The sequence below is a fragment of the Rutilus rutilus genome (genome assembly GCF_951802725.1).
Source record: "Rutilus rutilus genome assembly, chromosome: 2".
In the NCBI taxonomy this organism is placed as follows: domain Eukaryota; kingdom Metazoa; phylum Chordata; class Actinopteri; order Cypriniformes; family Leuciscidae; genus Rutilus; species Rutilus rutilus.
This window is the reverse complement of record NC_140210.1, coordinates 18,503,517-18,519,649: the sequence shown is the minus strand read 5'-3', so window position 1 is coordinate 18,519,649 and position 16,133 is coordinate 18,503,517. Positions and strand designations below refer to the sequence as shown.

General features: G+C 37.9%; 3 protein-coding genes across 3 annotated transcripts in view; 1 reads left to right on the top strand and 2 right to left on the bottom strand.

Annotated features, from left to right (window-relative positions):
* The window catches only part of LOC311286190 (EF-hand calcium-binding domain-containing protein 6), a 33,920-nt gene extending 32,224 nt beyond the window's left edge, over nucleotides 1–1,696 (bottom strand). Inside the window, exons 1-2 of the mRNA XM_084402292.1 lie at nucleotides 1,198–1,696; nucleotides 200–282 (exon numbers count right to left, since the gene is read on the bottom strand). Coding sequence (XP_084258418.1) covers nucleotides 200–282; nucleotides 1,198–1,516 — 402 coding nt within the window. The 5' untranslated portion in view covers nucleotides 1,517–1,696. The remainder of the gene's footprint in view (nucleotides 1–199; nucleotides 283–1,197) is intronic.
* A 1,612-nt stretch (nucleotides 1,697–3,308) lies between these two features.
* Nucleotides 3,309–5,936, top strand: slc25a4 (solute carrier family 25 member 4). The gene is made up of 4 exons (XM_084402291.1): nucleotides 3,309–3,575; nucleotides 4,524–5,010; nucleotides 5,100–5,240; nucleotides 5,326–5,936. The coding sequence occupies exons 1-4, from the start codon at nucleotides 3,465–3,467 to the stop codon at nucleotides 5,481–5,483; spliced, it is 897 nt and encodes a 298-aa protein (XP_084258417.1). The 5' UTR covers nucleotides 3,309–3,464; the 3' UTR covers nucleotides 5,484–5,936.
* A 1,235-nt stretch (nucleotides 5,937–7,171) lies between these two features.
* On the bottom strand, nucleotides 7,172–15,751 carry cfap97 (cilia and flagella associated protein 97). Its single transcript, XM_084395433.1, has 5 exons — nucleotides 15,086–15,751; nucleotides 12,840–13,812; nucleotides 12,466–12,758; nucleotides 10,002–10,143; nucleotides 7,172–7,715 (listed from the first exon to the last, which is right to left on the bottom strand). The coding sequence occupies exons 2-5, from the start codon at nucleotides 13,768–13,770 to the stop codon at nucleotides 7,624–7,626; spliced, it is 1,458 nt and encodes a 485-aa protein (XP_084251559.1). The 5' UTR covers nucleotides 13,771–13,812; nucleotides 15,086–15,751; the 3' UTR covers nucleotides 7,172–7,623.
* Nucleotides 15,752–16,133: the final 382 nt, after the last annotated feature.

The window sequence follows — 16,133 nt, the reverse complement described above, 5'->3', positions numbered from 1 at the left end:
TCATTTTTCTGATATTTTATTATCAAATGTAATAACATTCATGTATTAAGTTGTTGAAATAAGCTACTTCATAAATACTGTACCACTGTATGTAATAGAAAGCCACTGTGTCTTTTAATCCAATAATCATAAACATATCATTACACAGTACGTCCCACTTTATATTAGGTGTCTTTTAACTACTAGCCTATGTACTTACATATGTCATCCATGGACCAGTGCTGGAGTATGTTATATGAGAAAGCATGCTAATGGATCGGTTCTCTGATGCCGCCTTGTGACCTATACCAAACACACACACCAGACAAACATGCATACAAATTATTTAATACATCCATTAGGCTATTTAACGTTACTTGAATGGGGGACCAAGGCAAATAGCAAAGAAGTTTCCAAACTAGGTTGTCATGAAAATATCACAACAGAATTATGTAAATTACAAATATTTTAATATCAAATATTTTTAAATAATCATATTTTCAGGACCCATACATGCTCCTGCAGGATACAGTTGCTCTAAATGCACAAGTCTCTGAAACTAAGAAGAGAGACTCAAGTTTCACTGACCACTAGACAATTCATTCCTCTGATGAGACAGCGCCCTCGTGTGGTCGAATACGCGACAGTCTGAATAATTATGAATGTACAAATTATGGCTTTTTTGTGTGTGTTTTTTATACCTAAGTCAAATTTTCATGACTAAAAGTTCCGTTAAAGATTCTCTAACGTGCATTCTTCCACAACATAAAGTCAGCAGTGTTTTATTCGATGTTAACTAAAATGCATTTTAGTATCTTACTTTTTTTTTAAATGGGACGATCACTGCATTAAATTAATGTGCATTGGATTGAATCATGTATTTTTGTTATAGCCTAAGTTGTGTTGAAATCTCCCCCCTCAAAAGCAAAATCTTTAACGGAACTGGTTTCTTAACATGTCCATAGCTAATTAGGCCTATGCAAAATGTCTCATAGTGCTTGATGTGCTCGGTGGCTCATTATTTTTTAACAAACATTATGGTTCACAGTCAGCAATTTATTCGTCCTCTAGCGCTGTTTCATGTGCTGAAATGTTGATTTACAGTCAGACCTCCATAAATTCACAAAGCATTACCATTAGGCCTACATTTATATCACCAGTTGTAGGCAGTGCAGCCCCTTCATATCAAACTGCATAAATGTCAGGCTAGTGACTCACGGAAGGCATGTAATCTGGCTTTTTCCTGGTCGTGGATGACCTCGTCTCCTTCGGGGATTTGCTCTGGAATATCTAATCCTCTTCTTTTTCCTTTCTCCATCAAAGAACTTCTATCACTTCTGCTGCTCTCACTGCGAAAAGCGGAATCCATGCTCTCCGTCCCTGGAGACTGAGGTCTGGTTCCTCTTTGAGGCATCCAGTATCTCTGTTCTCTGCCGCAGTCTGTGGAAAAACCCCGGAGAGAGATGAAATCTGGATCTCCGAGTCTTGATGAAGGGTGTTGAATGGCCGGGAGCCGCACAGAAGCCACCGTGGACATCCTGACTGAAAAGTTTACGTTTTAATACAACTCTCCCGGGAAGCCCTTTTCCAAAGTGCGTTACGCACTAAGAAGAAAATAGATTAAATTAGATAAATTACGCATCGAACTCAGTCGCTTTATAACGGCTTAAATGTCAAAAGTGCCGTGTAGTAGTATAATGTTGAAGAACTTTTATGAGAGGAGATACTGTCTGCCTACTGTTTTATTACATAAGAAAAGCCAAGTCGCCCTTAGCAACAGCAAGCGCTCGCGCATAGGGTTGCAGATTACGCGGGCAAATGTTCATGTGATGTTCATACAAGAAATCGATCGAGAATACGCGTTTAGTTGGCTACTTTAATAAAGTCATACAATGCAATTTGTATGTAAATGTAATGAATCCTAACCCAATCCGTAAAAAAAAAAAAAAAAAAAAAAAAATCAAATATTGAAAAAGAGAGGTTTTGTCAGATTTAATTCCCTGTTGGGGTCTGCTTAGTCTCCAACCTGAAGTAAACCCACCTACACATATATAGTCAGTTTGAAAACATTCTTAGTAACAGAAATAAACACTTGGCAATCTCTATTTGGCATGTTTATTAATTTCTGAGCTTCAATGAGAGAAAGTGAATAAAATAATTTTGTTCCTGTGGCTGAGGAAATTTGAGCTGATGTGTCATCACAGTCCTGGCACCCAGTCAAACTCTCATTGTGTAGTAAAGAAGAGTCTCCCACATTGTTTTAACATTCAAATCCCACTCAACAAGAATACTGCTGTATTGTAGCCCGGCAACAGCCCTAACTAACAGACTGAGAGGTGAAAAAAATGGGGTAGTGGTTTCCAATATCTAAAACTGCTGTTAGAATGCGCAGTGGTCTAATGCTCTACAATGGTATACATGTTATACAGTGATTAAACAGTAATATTACTCACAAGTTCCCACAAAATCAAATTCTCAGAACGAACTTATGTAGGCTAATTAAACTTAAGTGTAACATACAATTACCATCCAAACTTTGAAGTTATATATTGGGTACCAGGCACTAACACGTTATTAAGTAAGCATTTCAACATTACCTATGCCTAAATGATAACAATAAATAATAAACTAAGCTTATTTGTCATTATGCAATAAATCAGTGTAGCATTACAAATAGCTGCAGAAAACGTCCTGCGTATTTTAGGACAGTCTGTCACGTGACACAGGTGCGCGTGCAGGCCACTACAGAACGGGCAAAAGTAGCCTATTCTTGTTCCTTGATCGATTTTCCAATAAAGATCAAGAGGCAATCAAATGTAACATGTGTCCCATCGCGAACCTACCAAGAACTGTAGGCTACTTTTCATTGTTCACCTTAATGTTGGCCTAATAGTGTATCTTTTAAGGCTACTAACCTTTGAATACTAATCGAAATCTAACTATGAACCGGTATTTTATAGGTACAATCAAAATAATTTGAAATATCACAATGCAAATTCAAATGCCATAGGCCTACATTGGCCTATAACTAGACATTTACGCATATCAGTTTAATGGAAGTATACATTAATTTAGACAATACAATTTATAAGCAAAATTGCATTTTTGCATTGCATTTATTAGGCATACTTTATTCCATATGCCTAATATTTCTGTAATAGGCTACTTTTGGTGCAAGGTTCTGTGGTAAAATGATGTATCATAATATATGTGAGAAATAAAAGTTGTCCTTTAAACGTCCCCAATTCAATGACCCAGGACATTAATGACCTTGCGCAAGACTCGTGGCCTGTGACCCAGGATATTTATTCAGCTTTGAGATTCTGTTTGGTCCCTCGTGGATCCATCATCTGCTCCTCTCGCGATAATGAGTCTGGATATATTGAGAGCAAACACGAGCACTCGTCCATTTGAAGGGGCGTCGCAGGGGTTCTTTTAGGGTCCTTTGGTTAGTGGTGAGATTGTCTTCCAGGAGATAGGACATCATGTCTGACGCAGTGATCAGCTTCTTGAAGGATTTCTTGGCCGGTGGTGTGGCCGCTGCCATCTCCAAGACAGCCGTGGCCCCCATTGAAAGAGTCAAACTCTTACTGCAGGTACGTTTTGAACTCAGAATCAATCATTTTAAAATATAAAAATGCTGGGTCGTTTCAACTCATGTTTGGGTCAAATATGTACAAACCCAACCGTTGGGTTTAAATGTAATTAAAAAATATAAACCAACGGTTGGGTTTGTCCACATTTGACCCAAACATGGCTTGAAACAACCCATCATTTTTTAGAGTGCAGGCTATTGAATGTCCCCGTAAATAGCTTGGGGAAAAAAAAGTTGCGAGTAAGTCATACATTAGAAAGAGGGTGCAGTTAACTTGCATGTCAAGTTTATTTAGTTTAGAAATGTTACGGTAAAATTCGAATCCATTAATAAAACAGAATAGACTAAACAGGAGAGTTTTGCCGACAATTCATTATGGCGCTGTCCATGGTGCTACTTTATAAAGCGTTACTAAGACAAGCGTAACTGACAAACAAAAAAGTGCAATTTCAGTATTGAGTAAGTTTAACTAATGTTTGATACAGTCATTTAAGTAGTGCTTTACTAATTAATTAATTAATTAATTAAATAAATAAATAAATAAATAAAGTTGAAACATTTGACCTTGACGACTTCCGTCACTCCGAGTTCCGCGTTCATAAAGGCCAATCATGTGGGTTAAGATCGTGACTGTGAAGAGCAGCGATATTTGGTGTAAGTTTAAAGTTAAAAATAGTCTGGAGGCTGCAACCCAATACTTAAACCCCGCGCGCAAGATGGGTGTGACGCCATGTGCAGCTCGCGCTCCTGGACAGACTGATCCCTAAGTGTAATAATCACACTTTTTTTGTGGCTCCTTTATACAGGATGATCATGCAACACTGACACAAGGAAATAAATGAAATTACACTCAAAAATTCATATCCCATAATCCACATCCGATGTGTGACCACAATGATATCAAGGGTGCACTCTTCCACTTACCAATTCAAACTGTGCCGCTTCACAGGTCCAGCATGCCAGCAAACAGATCACAGCTGAGATGCAGTACAAAGGCATTGTCGACTGCGTAGTAAGAATTCCCAAAGAGCAGGGATTCTTGTCCTTCTGGAGAGGCAATCTCGCCAACGTCATCAGATACTTCCCCACACAAGCCCTCAACTTTGCCTTCAAAGACAAGTACAAGAAGATCTTCCTTGGAGGAGTGGACCAGAAGACCCAGTTCTGGCGTTACTTTGCTGGTAATCTGGCCTCTGGCGGTGCCGCCGGTGCCACCTCTTTGTGCTTTGTCTACCCTCTTGACTTCGCCAGAACAAGGCTTGCTGCTGATATCGGTAAAGGCGCAGCGGAGAGAGAGTTCAGTGGTCTTGGGAACTGCCTTACCAAGATCTTCAAGTCTGATGGTATTAAGGGTCTCTACCTTGGCTTCAATGTGTCTGTCCAGGGCATTATTATCTACAGAGCTGCTTACTTTGGTGTCTACGATACAGCAAAAGGTAAGCAGCTATTGCGGAAATTCTGACATGGATCAAATAAATTGCTTGTTAAATACAACTCAGTGACATGGTCGAACTCTATCACTCAGGTATGCTGCCAGACCCCAAGAACACACACATTGTCATTAGCTGGATGATTGCCCAGACTGTCACAGCTGCAGCCGGTATCATTTCATATCCTTTCGACACCGTCAGACGTCGTATGATGATGCAGTCAGGACGCAAAGGAGGTAAGCCTTTTGGCACAAACTATTGTTTCATGGATTTTGTGTATGATTTGTCGATCAGTCTAACGGATCATTTTCTTTCCAAAAGCTGACATTATGTACTCGGGCACAATCGACTGTTGGAAAAAGATCACTAAGGATGAGGGTGGCAAAGCTTTCTTCAAGGGTGCCTGGTCCAATGTGCTCAGAGGCATGGGTGGCGCCTTTGTGCTGGTTCTGTATGACGAGATTAAGAAGTACACATAAACATTCTCCATCCATCATGTCGATCCCATCAAAGGAACCCCTGAGTACTGTGTATGTCTTAATTGTGTAGAGTGTTAACAAACAGGGTGAAGTAGGGGAAGTGTACTTAGCCATGCTGGCCCAGGGGTGGATTTTAATCATGTGATCTTAGGTGGTCACAGCACCCTCCACCTCTACACTTGTAAATATATTGAACTCTACCTACTGCCCCCCAGTTTTAGATGACATTCAGACTGGTCAGATTGAAAGTTATTTGTTTCTCATTTATTTATTTGAATCAATCCCTCATAACTCTGAGAGTCTACAAGTTCTACAGTGGCTCTTCTCTTCTGTAGCTAGCTGAACACTCTCAGACTGAAGCAAGTGGCTGTACACTGGAAAGCTGACTGTTCTTGTGGTTTATTCCACCTTATGTGTTCTTTTAATAAGAATAAAGCTGACAATACAACTCCTGATCGGTGCTTGTGGTTTCTTTTGTATTATTACATTATTTCTTACTGACAGATTTTATGATGATAGAAAAAGTCAAAAGTTTTGTTACAGCTGAGAAATGGACGTGGACTCATATTGGCTTTCATAGTTTAAATTGTTTCACAAACATTCACAAACAACTACTGTTCAAATTTTATCATTCCCATTTTAAGCCAAATATAGAATATACAGTTTTTGGGGTCAGTAAGATGTTTTTAAGACATTTTGTAAAGAAATCAGTACTTTTATTCAGCAAGGATGCATTCAGTTGGTCAATAGTGAAAGTAAAGGCATTTATAATGTCACAACAAGATTACGATTTCAAATAAATGCTGTTCTTTTGAACTTTCTATTTATGAAACAATCCTGAAAAAAAAAAATGAGCACAGTTTCCACAAGCAGCACAACTCTTTTCAACATTAATAAGAAATGTTTCTTGAGGATCAAAAACAGCATATTATCATGTGACACTGAAGACTGCAAAAACTTCAGCTTTGCCATCAAAGAGATAATTAGCATTTTAAAATATATTAAAACAGAAAATAGCTATTCTAAATCATATGAATATGATTAATGCAGCCTTGGTGAGCAGAAAATACTTCTTTCATAAATATTTTAAAAAACAAAAACTGACCAACCCCAAATCTTTATTTTATTTTTTTTTTTACGGAAATATATATACATATTTCAATTTCATAATATAATATTACAATACAAGTGATTATACAATTATATTACATATTATATGGCTAATATATTATAAATTATAATCACCTTAAAAAGTATAAAAACATTACTTGATATTGAATGCACATTAAATACTGATCTGTAAAGAAATATATAAATGTAATGTTGGTTTATAATACTAGTATAATAGTAATAGCCTAGTAAAGGCTAGTAACAGTAACCAATTACAGTAATGCGAGTCAAACAACATAGCAGTGTCTTCCGCAACAATGACTACTGTGCCAGTCTCTGTGTTTGCATAATAACCTTGTTAGTCTGCTATGTGTCAACAAGTGTCAGTCAGTCTTTTCAAAAGCAATTTAAGAGTGACAGGTGAATGCCTGGCATTGTTACACTGATTGTAACAGATGGAACACTGTCGGAGCATGTGTGTCACTTCATATCAGCATGCCAGCTATTCAAGAGTCATTCAGCTGGGTCAATAAACAAACCACTTTTACTTTCCAAATAATGGAACAACACTGGATATTATCATAACTAATAAAGCATTTATTTCACATGAAATTTACAGTTTCCAACAGATGTGTCGTGTAATTAATTATTCTGATAACAGCAACATTGACTTTAAAATTATACACAGCTTATATATTTTTTTTGTTTTGTGTGTGTAAAATATAGGAACTGGTTTACTTCTGAATGTCTCAGAAAATGGAATGTCACACTTTATTGTCCCCAAACAGTTTAGATTGTCTCCAACAAAATCTAAAATGTATATAAGCCACACATTTTTAAGTAATTAATGTCATTAAACATTTAGCTGTGTAGATTATCTTACAAATATTTAATTTTTATATCACTCCATATCCAGACAAATTAACGTGAGCTCAAGCAGTTCGTCCAGAATGTTTCATGTTGTGACCTACAGTCATATTTTTTACTTACAGTTAGAGCAGAACATGTAAAGTGAAAGGGATTTTGAGGATCAGGACCATGCAGGCCGTGGTGTTGCCCTGTTGAGTTTAACGGTTCCCGGTCTCGCTTTGTGAGGACTACTGCCAGGTCTAGAAGTCTTCCCTGTGTTCATGGAAAGACAGGAGTTGCACTATTGTTAGGACTGTTCATTAACAATTTTGCATTAAATGTTATGCATGCAGCTAATCAACATGACAACAGTTGTCTGTGTTCAAATACAGTGGCTAGACTCTTGTTTATCAGTAAATAATGGGGAAAGACCTACCTAACAGTTAATAAAAAAAATAAAAATCAGATGGGACTTCAATTAAAAGTAAAGTCAGTTGCAATGGCAGATTTTAATTATCACTGAAACTAAACAAGTAAAAAACAACTCATACAAGCGAACCACATCACAAATGGTACTTTAGGTCAAAAGGTTTTACTAGAATCAAAAAATAAATAAATAAATTATATAAATAAATAAATTATATATATATATATATATATATATATATATATATATATATATATATATATATATATATATATATATATATATATATATATACACACACACACACACATATAGTGGGGAGAACAAGTATTTGATACACTGCCGATTTTGCAGGTTTTCCTACTTACAAAGCATGTAGAGGTCTGTAATTTTTATCATAGGTACACTTCAACTGTGAGAGACGGAATCTAAAACAAAAATCCAGAAAATCTCATTGTATGATTTTTAAATAATCAATTGGCATTTTATTGCATGACATAAGTATTTGATCACCTACCAACCAGTAAGAATTCTGGCTCTCACAGACCTGTTAGTTTTTCTTTAAGAAGCCCTCCTGTTCTCCATTCATTACCTGTATTAACTGGACCTGTTTGAACTTGTTACCTGTATAAAAGACACCTGTCCACACACTCAATCAAACAGACTCCAACCTCTCCACAATGGCCAAGACCAGAGAGCTGTGTAAGGACATCAGGGATAAAATTGTAGACCTGCACAAGGCTTGGATGGGCTACAGGACAATAGGCAAGCAGCTTGGTGAGAAGGCAGCAACTGTTGGTGCAATTCTTAGAAAATGGAAGAAGTTCAAGATGACGGTCAATCTCCCTCTGTCTGGGGCACCATGCAAGATCTCACCTCGTGGGGCATCAATGATCATGAGGAAGGTGAGGGATCAGCCCAGAACTACACGGCAGGACCTGGTCAATGACCTGAAGAGAGCTGGGACCACAGTCTCAAAGAAAACCATTAGTAACACACTACGCCGTCATGGATTAAAATCCTGCAGAGCACGCAAGGTCCCCTGCTCAAGCCAGCGCATGTCCAGGCCCGTCTGAAGTTTGCCAATGACCATCTGGATGATCCAGAGGAGGAATGGGAGAAGGTCATGTGGTCTGATGAGACAAAAATAGAGCTTTTTGGTCTAAACTCCACTCGCCGTGTTTGGAGGAAGAAGTATGAGTACAACCCCAAGAACACCATCCCAACCATGAAGCATGGAGGAGGAAACATCATTCTTTGGGGATGCTTGCATGGATAGGGCCATGTATCGCGAGATCTTCCCTCAGGAAGAGGAACTAAGGAGTGGCTCCGTAAGAAGCATCTCAAGGTCCTGGAGTGGCCTAGCCAGTCTCCAGACCTGAACTTAATAGAAAATCTTTGGAGGGAGCTGAAAGTCCGTATTGCCCAGCGACAGCCCCGAAACCTGAAGGATCTGGAGAAGGTCTGTATGGAGGAGTGGGCCAGAATCCCTGCTGCAGTGTGTGCAAACCTGGTCAAGAACTACAGGAAACGTATGATCTCTGTAATTGCAAACAAAGGTTTCTATACCAAATATTAAGTTCTGCTTTTCTGATGTATCAAATACTTATGTCATGCAATAAAATGCTAATTAATTACTTAAAAATCATACAATGTGATTTTCTGGATTTTTGTTTTAGATTCCGTCACTCACAGTTGAAGTGTACCTATGATAAAAATAACAGACTTCTAAATGCTTTGTAACAAACAAACTCATAGAAGGGCGAATCATCCCGATAGCAAAGCAGGGGGGGGGGTTTGGACGCCGCTGGCAAAACCAGCAATGCAAGTTTGAGAGGTGGCGCCCCGACAAATCTCGCGAGAATCACGACTTGCTTTACGGCACGACGTCACATACATCAACAACATATGAAGCAGCCTCTATGGAAGACACTAGCACACATTTCAGACGTGAATCATGGCAGAGTCGACGAGGAAAACGAAGAAAGCGCGGTCGGAAGAGTGCAGAGACGGCTCTGCGTGAGTGGTATTTACGACAGTAACGTTAAATACAAGTACTCCACAGTGACTCTAGGGGTCGCTGTTTGAGAAAAACGGAAACTGCATGGTGTGCCTTGTTGGTGTGCATGTACCAGATGTTTTGGTGGACTTGACTGTTGGAAGAGCTGTAACGCTTGTTCCCATGTATCGGCACTGCTGTTGATAATCAGCTAGCTGCTCATCTCGGGTCATACCAGGAGTGGGCTTCACAGATTCTAGACGCTTCAGGAATGCCTGAAAGCACAAATATTTAGGTCAGAAATTTAATTAACTTCCTCAAGTAATTTGGGCTTGCTGAATTACAACATGAATTATTAACATGTATTATTAATAACATGCTGGCCAAGAATGCCAGTTATATAGCTTGGCCAAAATCCTTATGGAAAAATGTATAAACAATAAATAATTTATAATCTATTAACAATAGTTAATAATAAATAATGGATCCAGATCATTGTTGAAAGAAAATAACATAAGACACTAAACAATAATTTACATAGATTTTTCATTATATAAAATATTAAAACAAATTAAGGAACATATTAAACAAAAAACAACGATATTAACAGCATTAATAGTATAATAATACTTACTCATTCATTGTTTTTTAACATAATTGATTTAATTGTTTGTTTTTTACTCAGCCATGTTAATGTAAATTAAAATTCCACAATTCACAAAAAAAAAATATTTAATCATTACTAATGAATACTGCCATACCATAAAAAAGGTTTACAATATACACCAATAATAATAATAATAATAATAATAATAAAAAACTATATACCACAATGGCCCTTAAAAACATATTTCTTTTTATTTGGGATGAAATATGATGGATGAAAATTCTCGACAGTTTTTTTGTGATTCACCCTAAAGCTAAAAGCTTTCAGACATCTATGAACTCACATTATCTTGCCTCAAACAAGATGACCAAGAGAGTAGTGTGACTACAACTATGACCTCTGAAAAGCCACAGTGAACCATTGAGAATAAAAATAACCTGTGCACAAGGATCAGAATGTCACAGGCTGTTATGCCTCCGTATGTTGGTACAAACACCCCTTTGGAAACCACTCAGTAAGCAAAGCCCATGAAAAGAGCTGGGACTGGAAATAGAGTAAAGGTGAAGATAGCGGTCAACTCGCTCAGTGCTCTTAAAGAAAGAGAGAGACTGTCTTGTGTTCCAGCATTAGTTGCTAGGTAGTAAAATGCTAACAAGACCTGGAAGAACATGCAGTCTGAGTCACAGCTCATAATCACTTCTTAATCGACAAAAGCAGGATTTCAGTGTCATTTTCCTGTTTTCTGCAATAAAAACTGACTCTGTAAGGCTCTGTGAGGATGACCAAAAGAGAGAATAAGCGAGAGAATATGCATACGTAACAGTAAACAAGCAAGGTTAAGAGAGCACAAAACACAAACACACATTATGTTGCTTCCAAAAGCACGGAGCCAGAGAGATCCTCATTTACTCGCCCTCCTTCAAATGTAATTTGAAGAGTTGCATAATACTCTCTCTCTCACTGAAGCTTAGATGAGGAAAGCACGGGGGTGAATTCGGTATAATGTCAAGACCAGCATGTGCGCAAAACTGCTTCCACCTGTCTCTTCTCGTCTCAGTCAGGTGGTCACTGTCTCTCTGCTCTCTGCTTTCACTGGCTGTGGCTGACAGCGCCACCTAACCCATGCACACTCTCACAGAACACTTAAATAAACACTCACACAGAACACCATTACATGAATGAATAATATCACCAAAGAACATCTGGTGAAGATACATACTGGGACATCTGAGTAGAAGAGCACTGTAAATGACAGAATCGAAACATACATCGTCTGGGGTCAGGAAGATTTCTTATGTTCACCAAGGCTGCATTTATTTGATCAAAAATACAGTGAAATACAATTCAAAATAGCTATTTTCTATTTTTATATATTTGAAAATTTAATTTATTCTTGTGATGGCAAAGCTGAATTTTCAGCAGCATTACTCCAGTCTTCAGTGTCACATGATTCCTCAGAAATCATTCTAATATGCTGATTTGGCGCTCAGAAACATTTATTATTATTATTATTATTATCAATGTTGAAAACGGTTGTGCTGCTTAATATTTTTTTTGTGGAAACCATGGTACAGCATTCGTTGATAAATAGAAAGTTCAAAAGAACTGCATGAATTTTATATTTTTTTGTAATATGTCAATCTCTACGGTCACTTCTGATCAAATGAATGCATCCTTGCTAAATAGGATAGATATAAAATAAATAAATACTTGCTAAAATTGCTCAAATAAATACTGACCCTAAACTTTTGAACGGTAGTGTACATGCATATGCTCATCATGTGTACACCTAAACACACAATTTCTTCCTTGACTGAGGCCAACAATTAATGAAAGCTTCTCTCTTATAATAGGAGTTGCTCTCAGTGTGACTAAAATTCAAATCTAATCTAAAGTTAAAGGGGAGTTCACTGCATAACTAAAAAGATAGGGAATAACTCCCTCTAGTGGAATGAGAGAAAATATTTTCTTGTGAAGAATCTGAACTGACCAGGTTTTCCTTCTGGATTCGCTCTTGCTCTCGTTGTCTGTTGAGGGCGCTGTGGTAAAGGCGTTTAGCTGGTGCACTGCTCCTCCTCCGACTGCTGGTTTTGGAGCAGACGGAGCTGCCGCTACGAGAACTAGCCGTGGAATGGGACAGTTCACGTAATAGCCGCTGATTCTCCCGGTCGATCTCCCATACCTCTTCATTTGAGAAGGAATAGTTCTTACGACTGCTGCCAACACTGCCAGGGCTGGAGACCACAAGTACTCTGTCTAATTGTTCCTCTACTTTTAAAAACACTGCAAGGGAGACAGACAGACAGAGATTCTTGAGAAACAGCCACAACAACAACAAAAACCATCTCGATTCATTGCACAAACCTGATCCGTTCTCTCCTTCAGAACTTATACTGCCCTGACCGTCCGAATCATCCTTCACAACCATCTCCTCAGCAACTCTGGGCTGCTGTTGTTGAACATCTGCTGCCAAGTGTTCAGAGGGCAGAACAACATCAATGGACTGGGAAGGACTAACATTTGGTGTCGAGAGAGGGGTAACATCAGTGACTGTGTCATCAGATTCTGCCACTTCTTTTTGTCGCTGTTTGTGGTTAGCTGAACCCACCCGATGATGTTTCTCCGAGCGAATAGAGCTTTTCTCGTCGCTGCTGTGTGAGGACTCCGGATCGGATGATGACGAGCGGCTGCGGCTCAGCTTGTGGAATTTACCAGCAGACTTTTTAGGTGTTCCATGGGACAATCTCTTATGTTTTGTTGACCTCACATCATCCTCACTTTCATCGTCACTATGATGATATCCATCATCATCATCATCATCATCATCATCATCATCACGGTTAGCATTACCATTGGTTTTCCTGAGTTTAAAAACAGCATGCTTCTCATCCAGCTCTCTTTCCTCATCAGACGAGTATGAACGCACACTAGATCGGCTGTTGTTCGTAGTCCCTGTGCTCGTGACACTTGGGAGTGTTGAGGAGCTTTTGAGAAGTACATCACTACTTTGTTGCTCTCTTTCATTTTCTGTCTCTTTACTCTGTCCCAGTCTGCCCTGCTGGTCTGAACCATTCTCCAATCTGTCATTACCTTTACTGTTCCTCGCACTTTGAACTTCACTCCCTATCTGATCCATTGAAACATGGGTCTCTTTTCCTGTTCTCTCATCATGTCGTTCTGAGGCCTTCTGTTTATTGAGCCGCCCATTCTCAGAACCATCAAGTCCATTAGCTTCACAGTCACTGTCAAAGAACGAGTGGTCAACTTCTCCCTCTAACTCTTTGGGGCTGTACATGTCTGTAGTGTGTCTTCCAAATGTGCCCTCATTCAGTGGAACCTGGATGAAAAAGGAAAAAGAAGCTGCAGTTCAAAAACTTTTTTATATACCAGCAACTGTTATTAGGATCAACATGTGGAAAAATTAGGTGTCTGAACTAGTTCAATGTTTTCTAGAGCTGTGGTTCTCAAACCAGGGGGGCAGGGCCCACTACAGGGACTCAGCAAACTAACAAGGGGGCCACATAAGGTAACTTAAAATTATTTAAAATAAGAAAAAAGCAATCATTAAAATAAGCCTAAAAAATACAATATTTCTTACTTCAACAACTACTGTTGTAGAACGGTAGAAAAGTTTCTACTTCTTAGAAAAATGCATATTGATTCTACATAGGCCTAATTATTTCATAAATTTGTTCTAGTTATGCCAATATTTAAAAACGTTTTATAAGGTAGAAATTGAGTAAAAAAATACATAAAAGTAAAAAAAAAAAAAAATCTTATCCTTAATCCTTGTCAAGGAAATCACAAACAAGAAAAGCCACAGTGTCTTAAAATATTATCATGGATAATTTGTAGTCAAAAATGTGGAGAACCACTGTTTTAGAGATTGCTAAAAAAAAAAAAAAATGTATGAGCGCTAAAATATAGATTAATGCAAAACCGATATACTATATAGGCCTAGTTAGTTTTTAACTATTGTTTTGTTTCAGTTTGTTGAAATATTTGTTATTGTCTAATGATTTAAGTAAATCATTAAACAACAATTAACACAATCACTTGGAATACTTATGTAGCTAATAATAACAACAACAACGGACAAAGACAATGATTACAAAGTGGAAAGCTTCCGAAAAGAATTAACGTTCTGGAAAAATATTTGATCATTTATCGGTACACTCATATTAAGAGGACTAATAACCGCGTAGAAATGTGTCAATATCAAACCGATCATCGGTGTATCTCTAGTGTTTTCTAGCATTAATCAAAACATCAATACACTTGAGACCTTGCAAAGCTGTTAAGGTAACGATAACGTTACCAGGAAAAAACTCAATTAACACTCTTAAAGCAGAGGTGCTCATAACACACACACACACACACACACACACACACACACACACAGGGGACATGTTTCTATGACAAGATAACCAAGCAGTTGGTTTAGCAATGCTGCCACAGACATTCACGTTCAACAGACTGGCGTGCTCACTACGTTTAATGTGCATATGTTATTTTATAAACAAGACCATAAAACTGTGTACATAATGCATGACTCGAGCACGCCAACGCAAACTCATACAGCTAACGTTAACGCAGTTAGCAGTGCCTACCTTTTGACATTACAACAAAAACATGCGGGACCGCGACACTGTCAGGCGAAGTCTCCAAAACATTTTAATTCGCTTTAAATCTCTAAATGCTTTTCAGAAAGATAAAGGTTGAAGATAAGAGTTAAAACAGACTATTTCAACTGGTCAGCTCGCTGCACAGATGAGTGTGTGGGCTCGATAGATACGGTAACTAAGTGACGTCATTTCCTTAAATATTTTGGCGCCGCATCAGAAGAACGAGTCTGCGTTTAAAGGGATAGTCCACCCCAAAATTCAAATTCTGTCATTATTTTCTCACCCTCATGTCGTTCCAACCCCGTAATACTTTCGTTCATCTTCGGAACACAAATGAAGATATTTTTGATGAAATCTCTTTTTTGATGTAAGCTCTTTTTTTGAAGAAGAAGACGCTTTCTGTCACTCCATTGGCAGCTATGCAACTAGTGCTAACGTTACCAATTTGACACTTCAAAAAGTTCATTAATTAAGAGATCGTAAAACTAATTTATATGAATTGAGCGGTTTAGTCCAAATTTTCTGAAGAGACTCGATCGCTTTATATGATGAACCAATATGAGGGTGAGTAATTATTGACAGAATTTTCCTTTTTGGATGAACTATCCCTTTATTATGCCCTTAATTCCTTCGCTAACTTCCCTCCATCTCATTTATTCAGATGTACGTCATTGCTTACGTTGCAAGTGCCCACTACTGGCCATAAAGCTCTTGATCACTTGGAATCTGCAATGGAGCTGATTTATTATTTACCGATTTATTATTTATTTTTATTTTTTTATTTATTTATTTTTTTCTTATGAATTAGTTTTACGCACCATTCTATAGCCTGCATGCTTGGGCTGTTAAAAAAAAATTCAATACAAACAAATATTAATTATATTCATATATGTATAACATTAAAAAACACACAAACTAAAAATATAACAATACAATAAACTATAACTGTGTTTAAAAACAGTCAGCTTAAGGTAGCTACAAGTATTAAATGTGATTAAATGTTATGTTGGGTGAGGGTAAATTAAGCGCTACC

What these genes read in the sequence shown, in the direction of transcription:
- cfap97 (XM_084395433.1), bottom strand. Translation starts at nt 13,770, where the DNA reads ATGTACAGCCCCAAAGAGTTAGAGGGAGAAGTTGACCACTCGTTCTTT. An exon ending in TGAAGGAGAGAACGGATCAG is followed by an intron (nt 12,759 to 12,839) that starts GTTTGTGCAATG and finishes TCTCCCTTGCAG; the next exon opens with TGTTTTTAAAAGTAGAGGAA. An exon ending in CAAGTCCACCAAAACATCTG is followed by an intron (nt 7,716 to 10,001) that starts GTACATGCACAC and finishes CCATGAACACAG; the next exon opens with GGAAGACTTCTAGACCTGGC.
- slc25a4 (XM_084402291.1), top strand. Translation starts at nt 3,465, where the DNA reads ATGTCTGACGCAGTGATCAGCTTCTTGAAGGATTTCTTGGCCGGTGGT. An exon ending in GAGTCAAACTCTTACTGCAG is followed by an intron (nt 3,576 to 4,523) that starts GTACGTTTTGAA and finishes GCCGCTTCACAG; the next exon opens with GTCCAGCATGCCAGCAAACA. An exon ending in TGTCTACGATACAGCAAAAG is followed by an intron (nt 5,011 to 5,099) that starts GTAAGCAGCTAT and finishes TCTATCACTCAG; the next exon opens with GTATGCTGCCAGACCCCAAG.